The 22,528-nt window shown below is 47.0% G+C and overlaps 1 protein-coding gene across 8 annotated transcripts in view; it reads left to right on the plus strand.

Annotated features, from left to right (window-relative positions):
* ABLIM3 (actin binding LIM protein family member 3) overlaps positions 1 to 21,186 on the plus strand; it is a 141,803-nt gene extending 120,617 nt beyond the window's left edge. For 3 of the 8 annotated variants that reach the window (XR_014543038.1, XR_014543040.1, XR_014543041.1), the window contains 10 exons: positions 210 to 308; positions 2,180 to 2,230; positions 7,123 to 7,257; positions 7,889 to 7,953; positions 8,720 to 8,867; positions 11,856 to 11,885; positions 12,771 to 12,829; positions 14,270 to 14,330; positions 15,778 to 16,380; positions 18,997 to 21,186. Coding sequence is in view for 1 of the 8 variants with exons in the window: in XM_083594056.1 (XP_083450182.1) it covers positions 210 to 308; positions 2,180 to 2,230; positions 7,123 to 7,257; positions 7,889 to 7,953; positions 8,720 to 8,867; positions 11,856 to 11,885; positions 12,771 to 12,829; positions 14,270 to 14,330; positions 15,778 to 15,785; positions 16,300 to 16,380; positions 18,997 to 19,110 (851 nt within the window). In the remaining 7 variants the exon portion in view is untranslated. Of the gene's footprint in view, positions 1 to 209; positions 309 to 2,179; positions 2,231 to 7,122; positions 7,258 to 7,888; positions 7,954 to 8,719; positions 8,868 to 11,855; positions 11,886 to 12,770; positions 12,830 to 14,269; positions 14,331 to 15,777; positions 16,381 to 17,214; positions 17,282 to 18,996 lie in introns of those variants that run through there. The other 5 variants (XM_083594056.1, XR_014543036.1, XR_014543039.1 and 2 more) reach the window with 5 other exon arrangements.
* Positions 21,187 to 22,528: the final 1,342 nt, after the last annotated feature.

Genomic DNA, 22,528 nt, shown 5'->3' on the forward strand with positions numbered 1-22,528 from the left:
TGGCGTGTAGGAGTCTTCATGACCACCCCCCCACCCCACCCCTCCATCATTCATGCATCCCCATCATTGGTTCACAGGTGGCTTGCTACTCTTCTAACATGGCTGCTTCTAACACCGATTCTCCTCTGCCTCTCTCTCTCTCTGTCTCTCTCTCTGTCTCTCTCTTTTTCTTTCTTTCTCCGCTGCTCCCTCCAATCTGCTCTTTCAAGGAACAGAGAGCGGGCGCAGCTCCCCCTACTATAGCCAGTTAGATGTGAGGTCTTCTACACCAACCTCATACCAAGCTCCTAAGCATTTCCACATTCCAGGTAGGCTCTGGAGGCCTCTGGCCAGCCTGTGAAGGAGCGCTGTATCTTTTTTGGTTTTGGTTTTATTTTTGCATGCATGCACGCACGCATGCATGCGCCAAGTGTGCATACTGCATGAGTAGTGCTACTGCCAGCCTAGAGTCAGCTAGCAACAGCAAGAGACATCCGCATGTCAGAGGCCATCCATAAACAAGACCTGCAGCCTGAACCCCCACCCCCCAAGTTTGTTTTCACCCTCCCTGTGCAGCTTCTCCTGCCTCTGCAAAGAAGAGATCCTCCTGTCCCTCTCGTTCCATTCTCTTCCCTCAAGGACCACAAGGCAGAGCTTGTCTGTCAGCTAGGAGCTCTTCTGCACCCATCCTTGACAGATAATTTATCTTATACTCCTCCTGCTCCCCTCAGGGACCGCTGCACCCTTCCCCCAGATTTAACTGGGCTTGCCAGATGGCTGCTCCCCTCCAGCAGAGACTCCGGGGGCCACCAGGTAAGGGCCACTGCCGCGCCCCTCCTGCAGGGAGGGTGGGAAGGAGGGCAACACCTGCCCCTTTTCAGTACGCAAGTAGTTACACGTGTGCCCTCCCCACCTGCCCGACAGCGCAGCCTGTCATCAGCTTTGCTCGCAAAGGGAATCTAGAATCATTAGTTCACTCCAAGCACGTGAGGCCGACACCTGTCCAAACACCTGGCAGCAGTGGAAGCCCTTGGCCTAGATTGAACTAGGGCAAGTCAAACCAGGGTGCCTTTTTGACAAGCACACACCCTCCTACCTGAAGCCATTTCCAAGATTTTGATCTCAAGTCATTCAAACAAGCCAAGAAAAGAAACTCAGGGGCCTTAGGACGAATCTGTTAGGGGCAGGATGAAAACAAGTGACAGAATCCATGCCTGGTGGCTTGTTTTATTTTTTTCCTCCCCTCAATTAGATGTGTCTTGAAATCCAAATTTTACTTGGCAGCTGATCCTGGCAGTGCCCATGTTAGCAGAGTGGGAGGAGACACTTGCGGATTTTCATGAGGGGCCCTTGAACTCACACTGCGAGAGAAGAAGGATGAGGTAGACCTGGAGTCACACGGCTTAAGGCCTTGACTGCCTCGGCTATTGGAAGGAAAAGGGTCCATTTCACCTAGAACAGCCTGGAAGTTCTGGAATTTTCCCTGTCACATTTCCTTTCTGCCATTACCACCACCGGAAACGGTGTTCCGACGACAAGCGACCCAGTAGATCTGGCTGACGTCTTTTATGGATGGCCCTTTGCCCAACCCATCAGTAAGCCTTTGTGCTGGTAGGGTAGTTCCTGTTCCCAGCTTGCTTTGCTTCTCTTGCTCTCTCATTTTAAGAGACCCTGGCAGACATGTTTTGCTCTTGGGCAATGATGGGATGAGGGTTACAGCCCTGTCTCTAAGGAACCGACTCACAGATCATCCGGTGCCACTGGCAGACGAGAAAGATGTGGCCATGAGCACCACCCAAATTAGGACTTCCCTTCCCCTGAACGAAGGCAAGCCATCAACTGTGCCAGAAGGAGAAATGTCTGCCTGACCCTGCATGCTTTTAATGGTGAGCATGCTCCCAGCATGATCTCATGGACGCATTCTCTGTCGTATGGCTGTCTGTAGCACACATCACCCCAAGTAGGATGGATTCCTTCTTCCCCCATCAAAACAGCTCCCAACCTATCTCAGCTTTGCAGCTGCTTAAAATAAGGCTGTGAGGAGAAAAACACTGAATGGAGTAAGCAGGCATTGGATTGTGGGTGGGGACCTTACCCACAAATTGTGGCGGCTCTTGTGATTCTGAAACATTCGCGCACTGGCTCCTACTCTCCTTTTCTGTCTCTTTCTTTCCTTTATTATCTTTCTTTTTGCCTCCAGCTGCTGCAGAGAGTAACATCTACCGGAAACCCCCCATCTATAAAAGACACGGTACAGTTTGAGCATGGCTTTGACACATATTTGGATACACATAATAACAAAGTCCAGTTCTGCTTTCGAGACAGTGCTGCACATTGAGTGTGGAGTGACTCTGTGAGCTTTGCAAAAGTTATATACCAAGTTGGCATTTACCAAGTGCCAGACCTGGACACAATGGGGGAAAGAATGTAAGTCTGAGTATTTCTGACTTCTGAAAAGGAAACCCCAACAGAACTTACAGGGACCTTCAGACGTTGTCCTAGGAATATAAAAAGGTCAAGGTCAAAATCTGCCTGGGTCTCCTCAGCCATAAGGAACTCAAAGTAGAAATAGGCTATTTAGCTGACAATCCTTACTCTCTTGCAGGTGAAAGGGAGCAACAGGGCTATAGCGCCAGTTCAGTTATTACACCCATCATGCACATTAGTATTAGTATATTTACACCAATCATGCACATGGAATTTTTCAGGTCCCTCTCATAAGGGGCTGTCAATCTAAAGTGCCACACAAGGGAGACATCAAGGGCAAGGATGAAAATGGAAGGCAGGGGTGAAAGGGAGAGGAAAGTGTGGTTGTTGCAATATGATGCGTTTTGACCTAGTAATAGCTGGGCACGGAGTTGTACCAGAGGCTTCATAAGAAAAGGTGGCCTTTGAGGAGGGATCTGGTGGAAGGAAGAGAGGTGGTATCATGGCCAAAGGAGAATGGGTGGAGTTTTTTGAGGGAAAAGAGGCATTTGGGAAGTGGTTTAACTGGACTTCTGAAAGTCACAGGCAAGAAGGTATCAGGATATAGGTGAAGAAGGGGTCAAGGTCACAGAAGGCTTTGAATGCAAGGATGAGGAGCTTGTGTGGGGTCCAGGAATGCACAGGAAGCCAATGTAGGGATTTAAGAAGGCGAGTGTCATGGTGAGAGAAGTAAATGATATTGGCAGCTAACTGCTGGAGACCAGGAGTGGCTAGCATGGTGGGGCAATATGATGGAGTTGCCTCCTTGACACCAGCATCACTGCTGCTTCCCAGGATGCATCAGGGCAGGGGTGAGGTTGGGGCCATCTAGGCACACCCGCAGGAGCTGGCTGCACTCCATGCTGACCCCAGCCTTGCTGCGGACCTGCCCCACCATGGAAAGCAAGAGTGATGCTTGTGTTCGCTGGACAGCTCCACACCACCATACCAGATGCTCCTGGAGGGGACTGACATGAGACAATCAAAGCCCAAAGGTCAAACTGAGAGAAGATCAGGGCATAATGTAGATTTTTTTAAATTTATTTTTTTTGCTAAGAGAGCAGAAAGGAAGAAGAGCTGTCTTCTTGCAAAGTCATAGAGAAGCAATATGGCTTTGCAATGAACTTAAAAAGGGGGGAAATGAGTGAATGAGAAGAGCAGAAGATAAAGCCAAGGTCTGGTGCCTATCCCCAGGGTGGGTGGCCATACTGTCACTGGATAAGGAGACTGTACAAGGCGAGGAAGGCTAGAGAGGAAACGTCTAGCCTCGTACATGAGACGGCCATGAAGCATCCTAGCAGGAATATCACTTGGAGGTGTGGGACTGGAGGCTAGATGTTCTGCACCCACAGGGCCTGGGAAACTACAGAAACAATGTCCCTCCAGACTTCTTCTGAGTCAAAGCTCTTGGGAGCCATGGAAGATGGAGGAGCGCCCTCTGCTGGGAAGGTCCCATCAGTGAGGAGGATGAGAGGCTTGCTCTGCACTCACCGATCTGCTTTTATTGCTTTAAAAGGGTCTTGTGGCTTTCCCCTTGAATGTGGTAACCGAGTGTCTCCTCTCTTTCCTTCCCCCTTTCCCCCTTCCGCTGTCTGCCTAACACCCTGCCCTGCTGGCTGCCTGCTCCCCACTGCATTGTAAGTACCTCCCGTTGCCTCTCTTCTTGGTACCAACAACCTCACCATGCCTTGCTCCTGAGAAGCCCTCTGACTTCCTCCAGCAAGCCTTGGATATTTTAAAGCTTAAGGGGGAAAAATCTGCCCTTCTATTAGGACATAAAATAGCTTTCTCTGAAGATATATATAAAAATACATTTGTGGACTTAATGCATGATCACGTAATGCAGATTACTTATCCCTAAGTGCTCTATAAAAATCCTCTTGTACGCTCCGTCCAAAGTTTTGCTTGTTTATCCTAATGCATATTTAAGGGCATATTTTCAAAGCAAAATTGCTCAAAACCAGTTATCTCCTTAACACACTTTATTTATTCTTGAGAGTATCAAACCAGGAATGAGAGTTGCTCCGTGTTAATTAAAACAGAAATAAAAAAGTGTGTGTGTGTGATAAGAACATAAGAAAAGCCCAGCTAGATCAGGCCAAAGGGTAACTTAATTCAGCACCTTGTTGTTGCAGTGGCCAACCAACCTATGGGATCTGGTCTTCATTAGGATGGATTGCTATTCTGGATTAATTCTGGATTAAATCATATGTGGGGGGTTGGGAAGGTGTGTGTGTTTTATTTTTAAAGAAAGCTGATATTAGTATAAGCTTCCATTGGCACCAGTAGGAGCTTGTTAATTGCAGCTGGGATAGCAGGGTGGCACAAGTAATTTTCATCTGTTTTGGCCCACAGATACAGGTTTTTGAAGACTGGAAACGTGGATATAGGGAGGATCTGAGGCTTGTATGAGGATGAGTTGCTAAGTACAGGCTGCATAAGGCAGCTATTCTGTATGATAACAACCCGTCAACCCAAAGCAAATCACACCCTAATTCTCTTTCACTGTTCCTTCCTGTGGCTCTTTTCTGGTGGCCGAGCTACATGGGAAGCCGTTCATGCCATTAGCAGTTGTGTGGATGGCTTTTTCTTTTTCTTGTAAATGGAGGTTTTACTACAATCAGATGGCATATAAATTTTGTTAAATAAATAAAATACAGTGATAAAATTAATGACTGTAAATTGCTTTGAGTCATGTGAAATAGTAGTAGTAGTAGTAGGCAGGGAGGCAGAGGGTTGATGTGGATTAGGATTTTTGTGGGGGTTAGGGGACTTTAGTCTTTCCGTCATCAATGGTCCTGATCAGAGATCTCCACTTGATATTTTCATTTACAGAAAAGCTTCCATGGGAATAAACGGGAGCTTTCTGTCCAATGCGAAGGGCAGACATGAGGGAACTAATTCAGATCAGGACTCTCATGTCTCCCAAGGTCCCAAACTAGATCAGCCTCTGCATTTGCTTTTTACATTTTTGAAAGCCGTCCATAGAGTTTCATGCGACTGGCACCTTGTCTTGTGTGGTCCTAAGACTGAGCCAGTTTGGGCCATGCCCAGTGTCTCACTTTTGGTGTGATCATTGCTGTGTCAGGGTGCTTGCTAGTTCAGGGGGGTGGCTCCCACCCTCCTCCACTTGCCTGACCTCTTTCCCCTTCCTCCCATTGCTCTTCCTTTCCCTGCCCTCATCCAGCTACCTCCCGCCCCAGTGCTGCACTTATCTATGAAGCTTGTGCCACTTGCTTTCTGCTTCCCTTCTTGACAAACACAACCTTCTCCAACCTGGTGTCCCCTCCTCTTCAGCCCCCATCAGCCCCCAACTAGCATGGCCAGTGGTCGGGGATGATGGGAGTTGTAGTCCAACAGCATCTGCAAGGCACCAGGTTGGGGAAAGCTCACATAAAGGATGAGAATGTAAGCAGCAGTCAGTTCATTGATCCTGCTAGCTCACTGTTGTCTACAGTACTGGCCAGTAAAGCAGCTCTCCGTGGTTTCAGAGTGGAGTCGCTCCAAGCTCTACCTGGAGATACCTGGGATGGAACCTGGGAACTTCTGCATGCAAAGCATGCACCCTGCCCCTCTGAGCCACACAGCCTTTCCGGAATCTAGAGAGTGAACTGTGCCAGTAACCAACATGGAGCTGCGTTGTGCTCCAGCTTGGAAACTTCTGCCGTGGAGGCAATTCCAGGCCTGGCTTTAAACAGACACGGGAGTCTCCTGACTGAAGCAATAGGGATGGGGTGCAATTACCGGGTGCCACATGTTTGTTGACCGAGGATAAGTGCTACCTTCTCCAATGTGGTGTAGTGGTTAAGAGCAGTAGACTCGTAATCTGGGGAACTGGGTTCGCGTCTCCGCTCCTCCACATGCAGCTGCTGGGTGACCTTGGGCCGGTCACACTTCTTGAAGTCTTTCAGCCCCACTCACCTCACAGAGTGTTAGTTGTGGGGAAGGAAGGGAAAGGAGAATGTTAGCCGCTTTGAGACTCCTTTGGGTAGTGATAAAGCGGGATATCAAATCCAAACTCTTCTTATTCTTCTACCTGCCTCACAGGGTTGTTGTGAGGATGAAATGTAAGTGGGAGGAGGAGAGCCAGATACAGCATCTTGATCTCCTTGGAAGAAAAAGCGTGGTATATAAACATATAAATAAATAAAATACTGGCAAGTGGAAAATAGCAGAATTGCATTGCTCTGTTGCTCTGCATTTGCCTAAGCTCTATAGAGAAGTAGCCAAAAGTCTGCTATCTGGAGATTTGGAAGAAAAGTTTGAATTAGGCATGATAGCAGCAGGACCGTTCATTTAAACCTGGGTTTGTTCTGATCTTGCTTGAAGCATTTTTTAAGTGCAAAAGCAATGGAGGGAGGGGGCCCATGGCTTCCCTCCCACAAAGCCTCTCTCCTGATGTCTCTTCCCACTCACCCACTCACCCTGGCACCAGCTTCAGCACCAGCGAGGGGCTATGGTGAAATGAGCAGTGGGTACACAGAGCAGGCATGTCTCCCTTCCCCCTTGTTCCTCTCTCACCTTAAAAACAAAGCCCTTGTTTTTATATAAGGTAGGAGCTGTCCTGGAACGATGCATATGCCTCTGCTGCCCTCGCGCGTCATTGCTGCCAGACCCTTCTGAAGAGCTCCCCTTTTCCTTCCAGTCTTTCACACGTGCTCTCTGTCGCTTTTGCAGATACCCTATCTGCAGCCACAAAAAGCAAAACCAGTGAGGATATTGCCCAGAGCTCCAAATATAGCCCAGCCTACTCTCCAGATCCATATTACCACTCCGAAACAGAATACTGGACCTTTCAAGGCTCACCTAAAGGTAACATTATCCACACCAGGTCACCAAAAGCTCCAGGAATGTGTGTGCGTGTGTGTGCGTGTGTGTGTGTGTGTGTGTGTAATCCTACATGCAGTGGCCATGCTGAAATGGAGAGGAAAGTGCCAAAATATCCAACTGCAGAGAAGGACTGGGCTCTTGTACCTTTTAAGCATGGTCTGCAACAGGGATGGGGAGCAGTAGCCCTGCAGATATTGCTGGCCTGCAACTCTCATCATCCCAAGACCATGCTGCCTTGGGCTGAGTCCAGCAACATCTAGAGGTTCCCCATCCTCAGTCTAGAATATCAAGGTGGGCAGAAAGCTGCACCAGCTGAAATTCCCTCTTCTGCAAAGCTCTTAAAGTTACAGAAGCCCTGTCTGCCTTTGTGGCTGCTCACCTTCCATGAACCGGAAGCTCTGGCCCTTCCCAGCTATAATGCCTGAAAAGAATATGCTACTGTCTGTCCCAAGCTTCATGCCAGAAGGAGCACAGGCCCCTTTGGGTTACAGAAATGCACGTCCAACATTGGCCCCAACCCTAGCAAAGTCCCCAGATTCATGGCTGCTGTCTTAACCTGATGCCATGCAAGTGATTTCTTTGAACTGACTGCCCTGCCGCCACTCCTTTGTAGCACCACGAGTTCGGAGGTTCTCATCAGGAGGAGAAGAAGATGGGTTTGATCGAGGGATGCATAAGGTGAGTGCTTATCTTCACTGATCCACCTTTGCCCATTTTATGCTGAACTTAGGAACGCTTCTCCAACCCAATTTCCAAAGGCTGTCTTCCTCCTTGGGCTGATAGCAGCGCCTTCAAGGTTCCTCACTGTGCCAGCCTCTGCTGCTGTGCTCACGACCTCATAAGAGGAGGTCGGCTGCTGAGGACTTTGACTGTATCTTCAGATGCTGCTCCATTCTGTGCAATGAGGTAGTCCAGTGCTGATAGCTTCACTGGGGAAACAGTTGAAATCTCTGAGTTCATGTCAACAGTGATAATGCCTCTGCACCTTTTCATTATGTTTTATTGGATTTTTACTCTTTTAGGTCATTTTATTATGCTAATCTCTCTTTTTCTGTATAATTTTTCATTAAGTTTTTCTGTTTTACATTTTAAAATATTCATTTAAACAACCTTAAATCAATGACTTCCCTTCTCTTTCCATGGTTCAGTTTACATACCACAAATCCCTGCATATTTTACATAGGCTAAACCGTTCAGTATTCCATTCAGTATTCAGGATATAAATCCTATCAAGGTGGCTAACAAGTAATATTCTGTTACATATTCTTAAAAGACAATAAGCAATATTAAAGTGTTGACACACACCAGGATCCTTCCCACAGGGCTGTTCATGGTAGATCATGGGGTGGTGGGGTTGCCCAGCAGGATCCGGCCCTGATGTGGCCTTTGCCTCCTTCCCTCCCTCTCCTATAACATTCATCTTCTTAATATTTTGTGGTGATAGCTCCAGACTGGCATTGGCAGATTGATACTTAAGGAAGAAATGAAGGCCCGATCCAATTCCTACGCTGACCCCTGGACTCCTCCTCGCAGCTCGGCAGGCAGTAGAGAAGCTCTTCACACGGCCGGCTACGAAAGCTCCTTAAATGGCTGTAAGCAATCGGGAAAATTTCACCTGCCCCCTGCCTGCCTGCCAGCAGATGGTTGGCTTCAAGGAAGGGAGAGGTGCAGAAGGCTTGTCTTTTCACAGGCCGTGCATTGCTATTGTGCAAAGGACATTCTTGCGGGGGGGGGGGGGGCAGGTATCACAGACATGGCAGAATGATCCCAGTGCAGGGAAAATTCAGATCAGATGCTGAGTCTGTGGATTTAGAACCAGCCGACTGAGCTCTTCTAGTGAATTAAATTGGCTGGTTTTGCTATGAATATACTGGTTCCAGCCTGGTATTGTTTTCTTGATGCAACATTCATAGTTGGGGACCGTGAGACTGAGGGAGGTTGGAACTGCAGTGAAAATGGAGACATTAATAACGGCCGGTCAGGTTCACATATTGAGAATGAACGTGGGTGTTTCAAAGCTACCTCATCATACACACAGCACTAGCCTTTAGCTCACAATCCTGTTTCTAGGTCTCGCACTGCATTCTCAACACGGCCATTCCTGCCTGATCCAACTATTCCCCTGGCTTTTGACAGAGAAGCATTTGAGAGAGTCAATCGGCCTAAGACAGAAGTGTGCATAAGATTGGTCGGGATCTGCTAGTAGATCACTGGTGGTTTGCAATAGGATTTCTGATTCTCAATTATTTTAGCAATAGCAAGCAGCTAAGCAGTTTAGAATCCCTGATCTGTAATAACTCAGATGTAAATGTGAGCTTGAATATGCAAACCGTGTATGGGCTCCTGGGGTGCAGCAGGCAATTGGTTCCACCCCCTTGACTCACCATTTTTACCCCATTGTTGCACCATTTTACACTGGCTCTGCCCACCCTGTACCTGCCCTGGCTAGTGATCTTTGTGGTTCTAATAGCAAACAGAGCACATCTCCATGTCTGGGCAAAGGGAGATCAAAATCTCTCTTCATTCATCTCGTCAGTGAGTTGGTGTTTGGAGAGATTAGTTGTCATTTCCCCCATTTGTTTGTTGTGTGTCAAGCATATTGTACCAAACTGGGGTGATTAAAATTTCAGGGATCAAGAATAATGTTCAATGTGCTGCCCCCTAGTGCTCAAGTTCACAGAGAAATCTTCGACAATAAAATCATGTTCACGGGAATCATGCATTCCACGATGCCAGAGTTTATTTGGCAAACTATATATAAGCCTTTATCTATGTCTGCATTCCCAGGGTTAACTTGCACACCTTCTTGGACACGTACGCTCTCACGCTATCGCTTTCCCTGGGGCACCCTACCAGCCGGAGCCTGAAGGAATATTTCATTAATCTTTGATGAACTTCCACATTATCCCACCTCCCTTTCTCCTTCCCCGCCCCCCCTCCTGCCAAAGGAGTGTGGGTGAGGGGCAAAAATGTGTTCCTGCAATTGCATCAGCTGACCACTAGATGGGGCCATCAACAGCTCACAGCAGCTAGTCATTCTGGGTTGTTGCTTTTAGTTACTAAAAAGTCCAAACTAGATATGGCACATAGTCATGTTTACCTTTCCAGCCTCTCTTTTTTTAAAAAAAACAGCCTCAGAAGGAATTAAGTTTAAGCAGAGAAATTTGGGTTGGGGAGGAGGAGAGGCTAGTAAAATTCAGCATTATTATTATTTTTTGCTCAAAATTGGCCCCCCCTCAGCTGTTTTTCTGCTGGGAGGGAGGGCATTTTGTGTAGCAAAATGGCTGTAGGGGAAAGCATTAAACAGCATCCCCTGCCTCTCCTTCCCCCCTTGTATCACTTACTTCTCCACAGTCAAGTGTCCTAGTATATGATTAAATGGAGAAAAAGTCAGCATTGTCATGAAGGGCTTGGAGCCAAGCTACATGTTACACTTAATGCATAGTGTGCAGCTACATCTCTGGATTTCTTCTATTTGGTTGCTGATACAGGAGGTCCAATTGTTGTCTAGATAACAGTGTGTTGGGATGGAGGAAGGTACAGTGGTACCTCGGGTTAAGAACTTAATTTGTTCTGGAGGTCTGTTCTTAACCTGAAACTGTTCTTAACCTGAAGCACCACTTTAGCTAATGGCGCCTCCTGCTGCCGCCGCGGCACGATTTCTGTTCTCATCCTGAAGCAACGTTCTTAACCTGAGGTACTATTTCTGAGTTAGCGGAGTCTGTAACCTCAAACGTCTGTAACCTGAAGCGTCTGTAACCCGAGGTACCACTGTAAATCTTCTGCTACAATTGGGGTGAAAATCCCACCTCCCTGCATTTGGGGGGCTTAGATTTAAAATGTTCCATTGGGTTTAATGGGAACTTTTCCTTAAGGGCTGGATTCAAATGAGGTGATGTGCTAGCAGGAACTAGCAAAATATATCCCACTAGCACAGTAGAACTTCCCCTCCCCCCCAAGCACCCCATAATAAGCTCTGGAGATATCTTAAGAGATATCTATCCTCCCCCAGGAGGAGGAGAGGGGATATATTTACATCAGTCAAACTGACACTGATTTTTTCCCCCTAAGTCTCCTAGCCATGCAGGGCGATCTTCATTGCCACACACACCTGTAACTGGTTTAAAAAATAATAACCCACACACATAGCTGCACACTACACATTGATGTAATACGTAGTTTGGCTCTTAGAAGACACACCAGTAATGAAGCTCGACAAGAACTTTATTTTCTCTCTTAAAGAAAGCAGAACAGCAACAGGAAATTCCTGAGTCCACCAAGTACAACTAAGTCCAGTGCCACCTAGTGATGAAACCACAGAACGACACTATCCACATAATGTGAACCAAGCAATACCTGAAGATAGCTAGCAGTCATTTTTACGATTGAAATGATACTCCCTTGCCACACGCACCGCAGTTGTCTCAATGTGCCACGTTGTTCACAGCCGTCTTTATCTGTGTACAGAAGCATATGGGCTTTGAATGTGTGATTCAGCCTGTGGAGTGTGTTCAAGCTTGCACTGCTGTGAAACATACCCTATGTGCATGCCTGACTTGTTGCTTTGTCTTCCTCCACAGCACCCCGTTCACATTACCTGGCTGACAGTGGTACGTTTCGCTCTGCCTCCTGCCTCTCTCACTTTGTGTTGTTTCATCCACTTCTGACAAGGAGGACTTTTTAGAACCAACATAGTTTCTTCCTTTCAGGACTATAGAATCTGGGTGGGAGGGGGATAGAAGTAAGGGTGTACTCTCTGTTGTGCTAGTGAAGTGCAGTAGGCCCTGGGTAAGCCTGGGGTTGTGCTCCTCTATCGATGTCAGGCTTACCATAAGTAGATCGGTAATCTCAATGAGGAGGAACTGAGAGACAGGACTGGCTCTGCTGTTGGACAGGGTGAGGTAGCCAATCTCAGCAGGCAGATTTTAGAATGCCATTAAAGGGAGAGTATTGTCCACTTTTTCAGTTTATTTGTCACACAGTTGTAGAGCTGAAAGGCACCCAAAGCGCCATCTAGCAAGAATAACAGATACTCATTTTTTACGTTCACAGAGAGCCCTAAGTTACTGCCTCAAACATGTCTCTAGTGGAATGCCTTCTGCCACTCCTCAAGATGCAACTCCTTGAGCGATAGTGGAGTGGAGTGGTTAGGGTGTTGACAAGGCCCAGGGAGGTGTATCCCTACTCAGCCAGCAACATCGCTGGGGGACCTTCGGCCAGTTGCTATATCTTAGCTTAATCTACCTCACAGGGTTGTTGCGAGGTTAAAATGGGAGGTAGAGAACCAGGCACGCCACCCTGAGCTCCTTCGAGGAAGGCAAGATAATAATGCCAATAGCAGTCGTATTACTCGTGTGTAAAGAATTAAAACTTTCCTCTTCTTCCTTGCTACAATTAATTTTCTGCCATGCCTGTACGCTAGAGATTGTTCCTTTTTCTAGGCAGTGGGGAAGCCTGCGTCTTCTGACTTTTGCAAAACCTGTTCTCTGTTTCAGATCCCCTCATTTCAAAATCTGCCTCTCTTCCTGCTTACAGAAGGAATGGGCTGCACAGGGTAAGAGGGCCTGCTGACTCTCAGCCTTTGGGAAAAGGAAGTCCAAGGACCTCTGGAGCCCTCTTCAATCCTGGGCTCAGACTTTCCAGTGCCGGGTTCAAAAGTGGGGTGTGCTTCCTTCCTCTTGGAGCCCACACATTCCCCTCATGCCAAGAGGGCTCACAGGGGCTCAGAGGCAGTTGCTAAGAAACAGCTGCTGCGGAGATTCCCCCAGGAAGGGATGAGCAGATTGGATTCTCAGTGGGAGCTCAGGGGTCGAGAAAGCCACAGCGGCTCCTGAAAATGCAGTCATGATCCACAGGAATTTTTCTGGGGATTGGGAGTAGCAAAGTCAAGCGCTGAAAGGCTAGTTTCTCACAAAAAAGAATGAAAAGAACGGTGCCCGCACAAGTCTCTCAGGTTCCACAAATGCTAGGAACTCAGGGAGGGGTTTAATGTAGCGCTAAGAAGATTGTTCCATCTGGCAAGCTGAAATGTTTGTGCCAATGGAGGGAACAACCTCCCCTCTCCTGCTCCCCTCCCCACCCCCATGCTGTTCTGGGGGCTCCTCCAACCCATTTAGAGCCAATGTGTGGGGAGGAGAGGGGGGGAAGTCCCACTGTACTTCCACTAGCTGGTCCCATTTGTTATATCTGGCACTACCCCCACCCTTACCTACCTCACAGGATTTTTGTGAGGACAAAATGGGATAACCCCATGTACGCTGCCTTTAACTCTCGGGAAGCAGAATGGCATGCAAGTCTAATAAAAAAGTAAACAAAAGTACTTTCGCCCTGGCAAAATGTTAGCACAATGATTCTCAGATCGCTTGCCACAGGAGTCTTATCAGTAGTGGGTTGGGATACTGTTGGCGTAAGGATGTTTCCCTTAAAAATGGAGGAGGAGGCTGAGTTCTTGGCCTTTAGGGTACACCACTCAGTTGTTCCCTATAATTCACTGATTAATCTCTCCTCTGCCACCGCCTCACACATATATCGGCAAAGAGTTTAAAAAGTCCTCCATTAAGCAGCTAACTTGTTCCAGGTACCTTTTGGTGGAAGTAACTATAAAAGTGCACAGCGGGTTTTAATGGGATTGGCCATATCAGGATGGGCCATAGAATCGTAGAATTGTAAGTGTTGGAAGCTGGAAGTGACCACAAGGGTCATCTAGCTCAACCCACTGCAATGCAGGAAGCTTTTGCCCAATGTAGGGCTTGAACCCACGACCCAGAGATTAGGAACCTCATGTTGTACTGACTGAGCTATCAGAAGCTCTATCATGGGAACCTGTGGCCTTCTGAATGTTGCTGGATTACAACTCCCATCATCCCTGACCATCAGCCATGCTGTCTGGGACTGATGGGAGTTGGAGTCCAACAACATCTGGAGGGTCACAGGTTCCCCACTCCTGGCCCACATGCTGACCACTCTTTTCTCTGTATTGTTGTTTCCTCTGCAGCCTCCCAGCGCTGAACTCTTCCACTATGACAGCACGAATGCCGTTAACTGGGGGATGCGAGGTGAGTTGTTGTTTGAGAACAGAAGCTTTGGTGGAGCCCAGTGTGTGCACTCCTAAATCCTGTAACAGCACTCCTAAACCCTGTACCAGAGGCTCTCGGAGATGTTATACAAGAGTTAATGCTTGCTAGTATGCATACTTATCTAGGAGTAAGTCCCATGGGTTTCAGTGGAGATTACTGCTGAGTAGATAGATAGATATTGTTATTGATTATTGTTATTTATTTCAAAGTGAAGACAAAATCCCCAATGTGCATAAGTTGTTTTAAGTTGCTTGGCAGACTTAAGTAATAAGGCAACCCTATAAGTAAACACTTAAATCTTTCCTGCTGTAATCAGTGGGATTTAATACTGCTGAATTTGGACTTAGATTGTGCCCCAAGCCTGTCCAAATCTTACAGCTGTGAAGATAGGCTTGAAAGAGTGCCATCAATGCCTGGAGAAATCCCTGATGCAAGAGGGAGGCCGATCAGTATTTCCAGTAGCCAGAAGGTAGGGCTTCAGGCCTCTAGATCGTTTAATGGCCTTCCCCAAAACTAGGAGACACAGAATATATTGTGCACACGTAGGAAATATCTGCAAGCCCAGCTCTCTCAGCAGTGAAGTTTCAGAGGTTCCAGCATTTCCTTACAGTGTGGTTTCCTTAGAAAGAAGTCACTCCGGACTGTCCGGTGTGTTCTGATATATGGTTTATTTACACGATATATAGACTGAGCATATTTGGAGGCTTAGCACCCCAACACATACTTCTTCATCAGATTTCTGAAAAGTAGTAGGAGGCTTGTGCCCTCATGATACTTCCAGAGCCCCAGCTAAGCCCCCCTACCTCAGCCTGATCTTGTCTCAGTCTAAACTTGTATTTCACAAAATGATTTAAATTAGCACATTCCATTGCTGCGAGGAGGGAGGTTGAAGGTAGCCCCCCTTCCAGAAACTCCCTGGCCATTTCCTTAGTCAAGCAAGGGCCAACCATTCCAATGTTATCAATGCTGATCTCCACACAGGAGGGGATTTGCCAGGCAGAACTTGTCCAACCAGTTTTGGGCCTCCTTAAGGGTGTTATCTTGGAATAACCACAGACACAAAAAAGATTTGGAGTGGGAAATCCTTGAAAGAGCATTCAAAGCAAGCTGCCCTATCTCATTACAATAAAAACTGCATATGTAGAGATCACTTAATTCATATGTTCATGGTGCAGAACTTGGATAAGTGGTGCAGCACTGCATTTCATTTGTTGTAAGCGCAGAGCGTAGGCAGCTCTGCATACTGAGTGACTAGCTTCACATTCCCATAGGACATAATAAATGCCTCTTAGTGCAAACATCACGAGAGTTTGCAATGGCACAGACTCTATGATTGCAAAGGAAAGGAAAAAAGGGATTAGACACTGACCTCTTTCTCTCTCTCCCTCTCCCTCCCTCCCTCCCTCCCTCTTATCATCTCTTGCAGAATACAAGGTAACACTTTCCGAGGAATCCTGTAGAATTCTAGAACCTTAGGTCCTTTTGCCACCTGAAATGCTGATCTGCAGGATCTGTATCAACATCTGGCCAAAAGAAAGCCTCCTCTTCCCCTGGGTGCTCCTGGCCTGCAGTGCTCTTGAGTGCTCCTTCTACCTGGACAAAGGTGTCCTCAGGGTCCTTCAAGTGGGATTCAAGCACTTGATTGGGAGTTCTTGTGCAACAAGCCTGCTTCCCTAAAAGGCCAGAGTTTTTGCTTTGTGCTGTGTGTGCCACCTTGTGTTGAAGTTTTGCTATTCAGGTGTATATTGCCAAGTTAGGGTCACTCCTAGCATGCTCAGTGGATGGCAACCTGCATTCAGATAAAGGTTTGTCATAGGTTTAAAACAAAAACAACTTGTGGGTGCAAGTTTCTTCCAGGCAGGCTGTCTCTACCCGTTTCTTCTTTTTGTGTGGATGGACTAGAAATCTGTGGCCCAGCAGTCTGTTTTTCTCCCTCCTCCTCCTGTAGATATACCCTTACGAGCTGCTTCTGGTAACCACAAGGGGGAGAAACCGCTTGCCCAAAGATGTGGACAGGACTAGGCTGGAGGTAAGCTGGCTCTCACAATGCTCCTTCCAGGACCTGGAACTAATCTGGTCAGTTCGTTCAGGGGTGGGGAGCCTATTTCAGCATAAGGGTCAGGCTGGAGTTTGACTAACCTTCTGGGGTCCATGTTCCAATGGTGGGCACCTTTACTTCTCTTCCCCCCCCCCCGCCCCTTGTCTCAAATATACATGCACCAGGCACACACCACTCATCCACTTTCTCAACATGCTGTCACACACAGACATACACTCTCACATGACAGGCAGGCATGCAGACAGGCTTTTGCCTATGCAATCAGCATTCCCAGCCGTTCCACTCCAGTAATGGAGGCGGTTGGCGGCTGGAAAGTTCCCTTTGCCTGCTCTCTGGTGTGAATCCCTAAAGAACAGGCAGAGAGGTCTTTCATTTCTGGATCTCAGTGCTAAGTACTACAGCACTAAGATCAGAGATAAAGCCTCTGCCTGCTCCTTAAGAGCTCAAGGCAGCATTTCCACTCACCCCAACCCTGGCTCACTATAAAGGTACTTGATCAAAGGAATAAGTTGCAATAGGAACCTATGGAACACCCCCCCCCCTTGACATATTTAGGTTAAATGTGCATCCATTGAGGGTGCTTTACTTATTCATTAGGGAAAATGCTGAATCAAAAAATGAAGTTGAATCCTCAAGTGGTGTAAATGATCCATTGCACTCTAGGGATGTCTAAAAATAACTTTATCAAGCAGTCGTTTGTAAGCAGCGATCCTTTGGCCACATGGGGAGCCAGTTGTGTACTGCCATTTACCTCTGGTGATCATAATTTTTCCACATTTTACCATATCCTTCCTGTTGTAACAGCCGGTGACACCAAGGGATCCCTACTCTACCTCACAATTGGAGATACAGAGAAATGGGATTTATAGCTGTAAATATCATCATTATTATTACTATTATTATTATTATTACTATACAAATTGTAACATTGCTCTATACATCAGATACCATAATGTGCTATGTTTTAATTTTATTACATGCATATGCTGCCTTTCTTGCATCATGGAGCTCAAGGTGGTATGCACAAAGGCATAGCTAGGGGGCTGTTGGGCATTGGGTGCCACACCGCAGGGAGTGGCACTTACTGTGAGGCCTGCAGTGCACCTGAGCCACATGTCTCTTCTGGGAGTGACACGGTGGCTCGGGCACCTTCAGGTTCTGCACTGCCCGAAACAGCAGCATGGAGCTTGCATTTGCCCACTGCTTCCCCCTCAGCTGCCCTACAGCTGAGGGCGAGGCAGCAAGGACTTCTTGGAGGCTCCATGCTGCGTACCCTGGCCCAGCTTGCCCTGCCCCCAGGGGCAGGGCATACATGCTGCCCCAGGCACCCACGTAGCTAGCTATGCTACTGGGTACGCACTGGGTTATCATAAGAGCATAGGGAGAGCCCTGCTGGATCAGGCCAAAGGCCCAGGTAGTCCAGCATCCTGTTCTCACTGTAGCCAACCAGATGCCTGTGGGAAACCTTGGCAAACTGGGCCTGAGCACAAAAGCCCGCTCCCCTTCGGTGGCTTCTGGCAACTGGTATATTTCCCCATAGGGATATCCAGGCAGTGCACGTTATATCAACGATGAGGAGTCTGTGGCTGTAGACTTGTCATTAGAGACTCCAACGCTCACCCACCCTTGCCAGCATGGGAAGAGATCCCCATCCCTGCACTAGACCCCAGCTAATTGGCTTGGTCAATGGCCAGATATAACCATTCCAAATCAGTGCCTCGGGCCACATCCAAGTTTCCTCTGCCGGCCTCCAGTAACTGAAGGTCTCGGTAATGAGGATAGAAGACCACTGGATGGCTCACTTGGTTAGAGTGTGGTGCTGATAAGGCCAAGGTTGCAGGTTTGATGCCCATATGGGTCAGCTACATATTCCTGCATTGCAGGGACTTCAGTTAGATCAGAGGGTTTCAACCTGTTTGGGTCCATGGCTCCCTTGACCAACTACATTCTTTCTGCAGCACCCCTGTGGGGTTCAGGAGCCCAGTTGTGTTGCCCCTTGCCTGCAGAGCTGACAGCCCTTCACCCCTTGGGGAGTGTTCCCTCAGCCTCCTATTATTATTATTATTATTATTATTATTATTATTATTATTATCCACTCTCCTTGAGAGTCTTCTGGGCAGCCACAGCTGCCACCCTGGTCTATGAGCTGCCCCCCTGCCCCAAAGAGAGGTGCCTCCTCACACTGCCCCACAGGAACCTAGGAAGCACCCCTTGGCTAGCCCCAGAAGCACCATTTACCTACAGAGCTTCTAGCCAGGGCTGCTGCAACAAACAGCTGTGCAAGCCTTTGGGAGGCAGAGGCAAGAGAGGGCATCAGAGCAGGGAGGGAAGGAAAGAGGGACAAAGGCCAGTGTTACCCGCAGCACCCCTGACCACCATTCAAGGCACCCCAGGGTGCCACGGCCCACTGGTTGAAAAACACTGGATTAGATGATCCTCTATGAGTCTATGATTCTAAGGGTGTGCATTAGGCCTCGCGTCAGCACTACGTACCACTGCTCCTGCAATTCCTGCTTGGATGCACACACTGTCTCCCTTGCCCATGAGCCCCATGCAACATGATGCCTGTCTCTGCTCTCCCTCCAGCGCCACCTGTCGCCAGAGGAGTTTTACCAGGTGTTTGGCATGACCATCGCTGAATTCGATCGCCTGGCCTTGTGGAAGAGGAACGAGCTGAAGAAGCAGGCCCGGCTATTTTAAACAAACGAACGAACACCGTACATTATAAATAAATATATATATATATGTATATACATACCTATAAATATATACATATATATAATTATATTATATATATCTATATATAGAAAGATCTCTATATTGAAACTCTGTATAACTCTTTTTGTTGTACAGTGGGAGCCCTGGCTGCTCTCTTTGGAAGCCTGTAGCGTGAACTGAAGACTCACAGATATTTTTATGCTCTCTCTTTTATGCTCTTTCCTTTATTCCTTTCTCTCTTTTTTTAATGTAGCTGTTCTTCGGGGGGAGTTTTTTCGAGGGGGCAGGGAGGAGGCGGGGTCCTGTTTTTATATTGAACTCTCTTTTTCTTACATGAATGTCAGGCAGTCTTGGGCATTATAGCATCACACACACACACACACACACACACACATGTCTCTTGATCCCAAGTCCAGGCCAAGGAAGGAGGTGGTCCTGGAGCACAGGCCTTGCAATGAGTCGACTTCCTCTCTTGTCCTCTTGTGCCCAGCGCTTGGCATACGGACATCGGAAGTGCCCTGCTGGATCAAGCTGAGGGTTTGTCCCAGGGATGGGGATACTGCAGCCCTCCAGGTGCCATAGACTACAACTCCCATCATCCCTGACCACTGGCCATGCTGCCCGAGTCTGATGGGAGTTGGGAGTCCAGCAACATCTGCAAGGCCACAGATTCTCCACCCTGTCGAGCCTCGTGTTTCCAATGGTGGCCTTATGTTTCTTTGCCGTTTGATTCCCATTACTCTGCCTTAGCCACCTCCAGGGCTATGTGCGCACTGTGCTGCTTGCTTGCTTTCTTCTTCCTCTTCTACTTCTTTAAATCAAAATTCTGCACCACAAAAAAGAATCAAATTCTGTGATTTGCATGCATTATATAAATTAAACATGTTTGCATATAAAAAAAAAACCCCACCAGAACAGCCAAAGTCTGTCTAGGCCACCATTCTGTTTCCCACAGCAAAAAGCAGGGGCCCATGGAAGTTAACAGACGGGCCACCCCCCTGCGGTTTGCTCCCAGTTTCTACTAATCAGACACACTGCCACCGTGCATGGAGGCTGCATTTTGTGAGCATTGGTAGTAGCTGTTGCTAGTGGTAGCACTATCCTCCATGAATACAAAAAATATTAATTTGCTTGACTTATTCTCCTCCTCATCATCATAGTCGTATATTGCTTGCCCCAGGACCCTTAGAGAGACATACTGGAAGTGCTGGACTTGGAGCACTTTCTGAGCCCCAGTCTGACTTCAGAGATCCCACCAGCCTCTTGCTTTTCTGAAATATGAAAGCTGGGGTTCTCCGAGGGCTGAATTTTGTGCTCGCTACATAACCAAACCCCACGTCTTCTGCATTTGCACAAGTTTGTATAATGGACACAGCCCTGGCTATGCCCTAACAGAATGTGGCAATGGTTCTTTTTAATGGCTTTCCCTTTCCATTCCTCCAGCTTCATTCTCTCAGCCCATTAGTGGGATGTCTAGCAGCCTATTAATCCAATAAGCACTATCTGCGGGTGGGGGGATTTTAATCTTATAAATCCCCAAATCAGCACTGTTCCCTCACCCCCTGACTAGGAACAGCGAGTGCCCCTCTCTTATTCCTGAAGGAAACAGACACAATTCTCTCTTGACAATGTCCTTTTAATAAACATTTTAAAAAATGTTAAGAAGACATGAAACTATACCCAGCTAGGTGTGTAATCATTGGGGGCACTGCATCTGAATCTGAGACTTCCTTCCGTTCTAATGATGCAGCGGACATAACTGATGAATCGTACTCCAGAATTTCAAGTGGGCATAGAAAGTGCTGGCTTGTAAAGGAAAGGGGGTGAGCTTTGCAGAGGCCTCGGCACTTTCTGGAATACTATTTTCAGCTTCTTTGGATTGGATTGGACTGGCCATTAGCAATGCCTCTGATCCCAGTTCAAATCAGTATGATCACCTTCTGAATGAAGAACTGTACATGGAATGTCTTTATCTCTGTGGAAAATTGTAGGCTTGTTCTGCTTTCTTTTTTTAAAAAGAAAAGATTTCTTACCTAATACACTGTTTGAACAAAAGAACTGTGTGCTGTCTTCTTCTTCTGTTATTTTATTAGATTTATTTACCACCATTCGCCATAAGATCTTAGGGCAGTTCACAGACTAAAATACAGAATAAAAAACAGTAAATAATTAAAACACAACACATTATTATTATTATTATTATTATTATTATTATTATTATTATTATTACTACTATATTCCTGATTAGCATTCCCCGTCTTTGGAATGTACTGGCAAGGTCAGGGTCACAAAGTTTGAAACTCTGAGCAAAATCAACAATTGCATGCCCATCCATGTTGAGTGATCCTTCTTTTACTATGCTAGAATTTCAGCTAGCTTCAAGGTAACAGAGAGACATCGTTTTGTTTTTTTCTGGATAGGTGGGGGGGAACAGGACTGGAGTTGTTGGCTGCACATTATTTATCTCTCTGTTCCAGCCTAGCGAAGAAGGAGCAAACCCATTACATAGCAAATTGAAATTGCACTGATAACCAATGTGAACTGAGAAAGCGATTAGTAGTTTGTTACCCCATTGGGCTTAGGGATCATTTATCAAGCTGTCTGATGCTGCCTACCTTAGGTAACCCTTAGCAGAAAGTGCAAGAGGAGGACAAACAAAAATCTCTCATCAGGAAGTAGCAGGTATAAAAAGAGAGGAAGTAACAATGGATCCTTCAGCTTTAGTGCTGTCATGCAATGACCTGATAGTCACAAATGTTGGCTCAGTAATTGCATCAGTGGGATGTATAGGGTGTAAGGAGAGGAGTAGTAAAGCATGGGATTTCACAGGCTCTACTGATCAAATGACTGGTAGTGCCTGCAAAAACCCCTTTCAGGCAAGGCCCATCTTTAGTCACTCCACAGCTGATGATGTCAGATACAGGGCAGGTGGATTAGTCTAACAGGCCAAATGTGGGAGATTGGTGGCCCTAATTAGGCCCATGGGTTGGAGGTTCCCAACCATGACTGTAAATTGCCCTCTGCAGTGATGTAAAACAACAGCAACAGAGATATTTAGAGCTACCACTCAAAGGACTTCAAGTTGTAACAGTGCTTGGTACTTCTTGAATGCTTTTCACTTTCTAAACAATTTCCAGGATATAGCCCACTGAAGGAAAATGAATCTTGATGAGTGGGATTGAAATTCTAGATAAACCATTCAGTTTTGGGGTGTCCTTGAGCAAGAGAGGCCTTTTAGCTCAGATGGGGGGCAATAATAATGTGTATTGTTATTGTGAGGATGAAAGGATGATAAACAGAGCAGCAAATATTCTTCCTATGCCTATGGAATAAGAAACAGATTCATTCCTGTTTAAATAGGTGAAAAATGCTAGACGCAGAGCCTTAAACTGCCATTATT

The sequence above is a fragment of the Podarcis filfolensis genome (genome assembly GCF_964270895.1).
Source record: "Podarcis filfolensis genome assembly, chromosome: 2".
Taxonomy (NCBI): Eukaryota; Metazoa; Chordata; class Lepidosauria; order Squamata; family Lacertidae; genus Podarcis; species Podarcis filfolensis.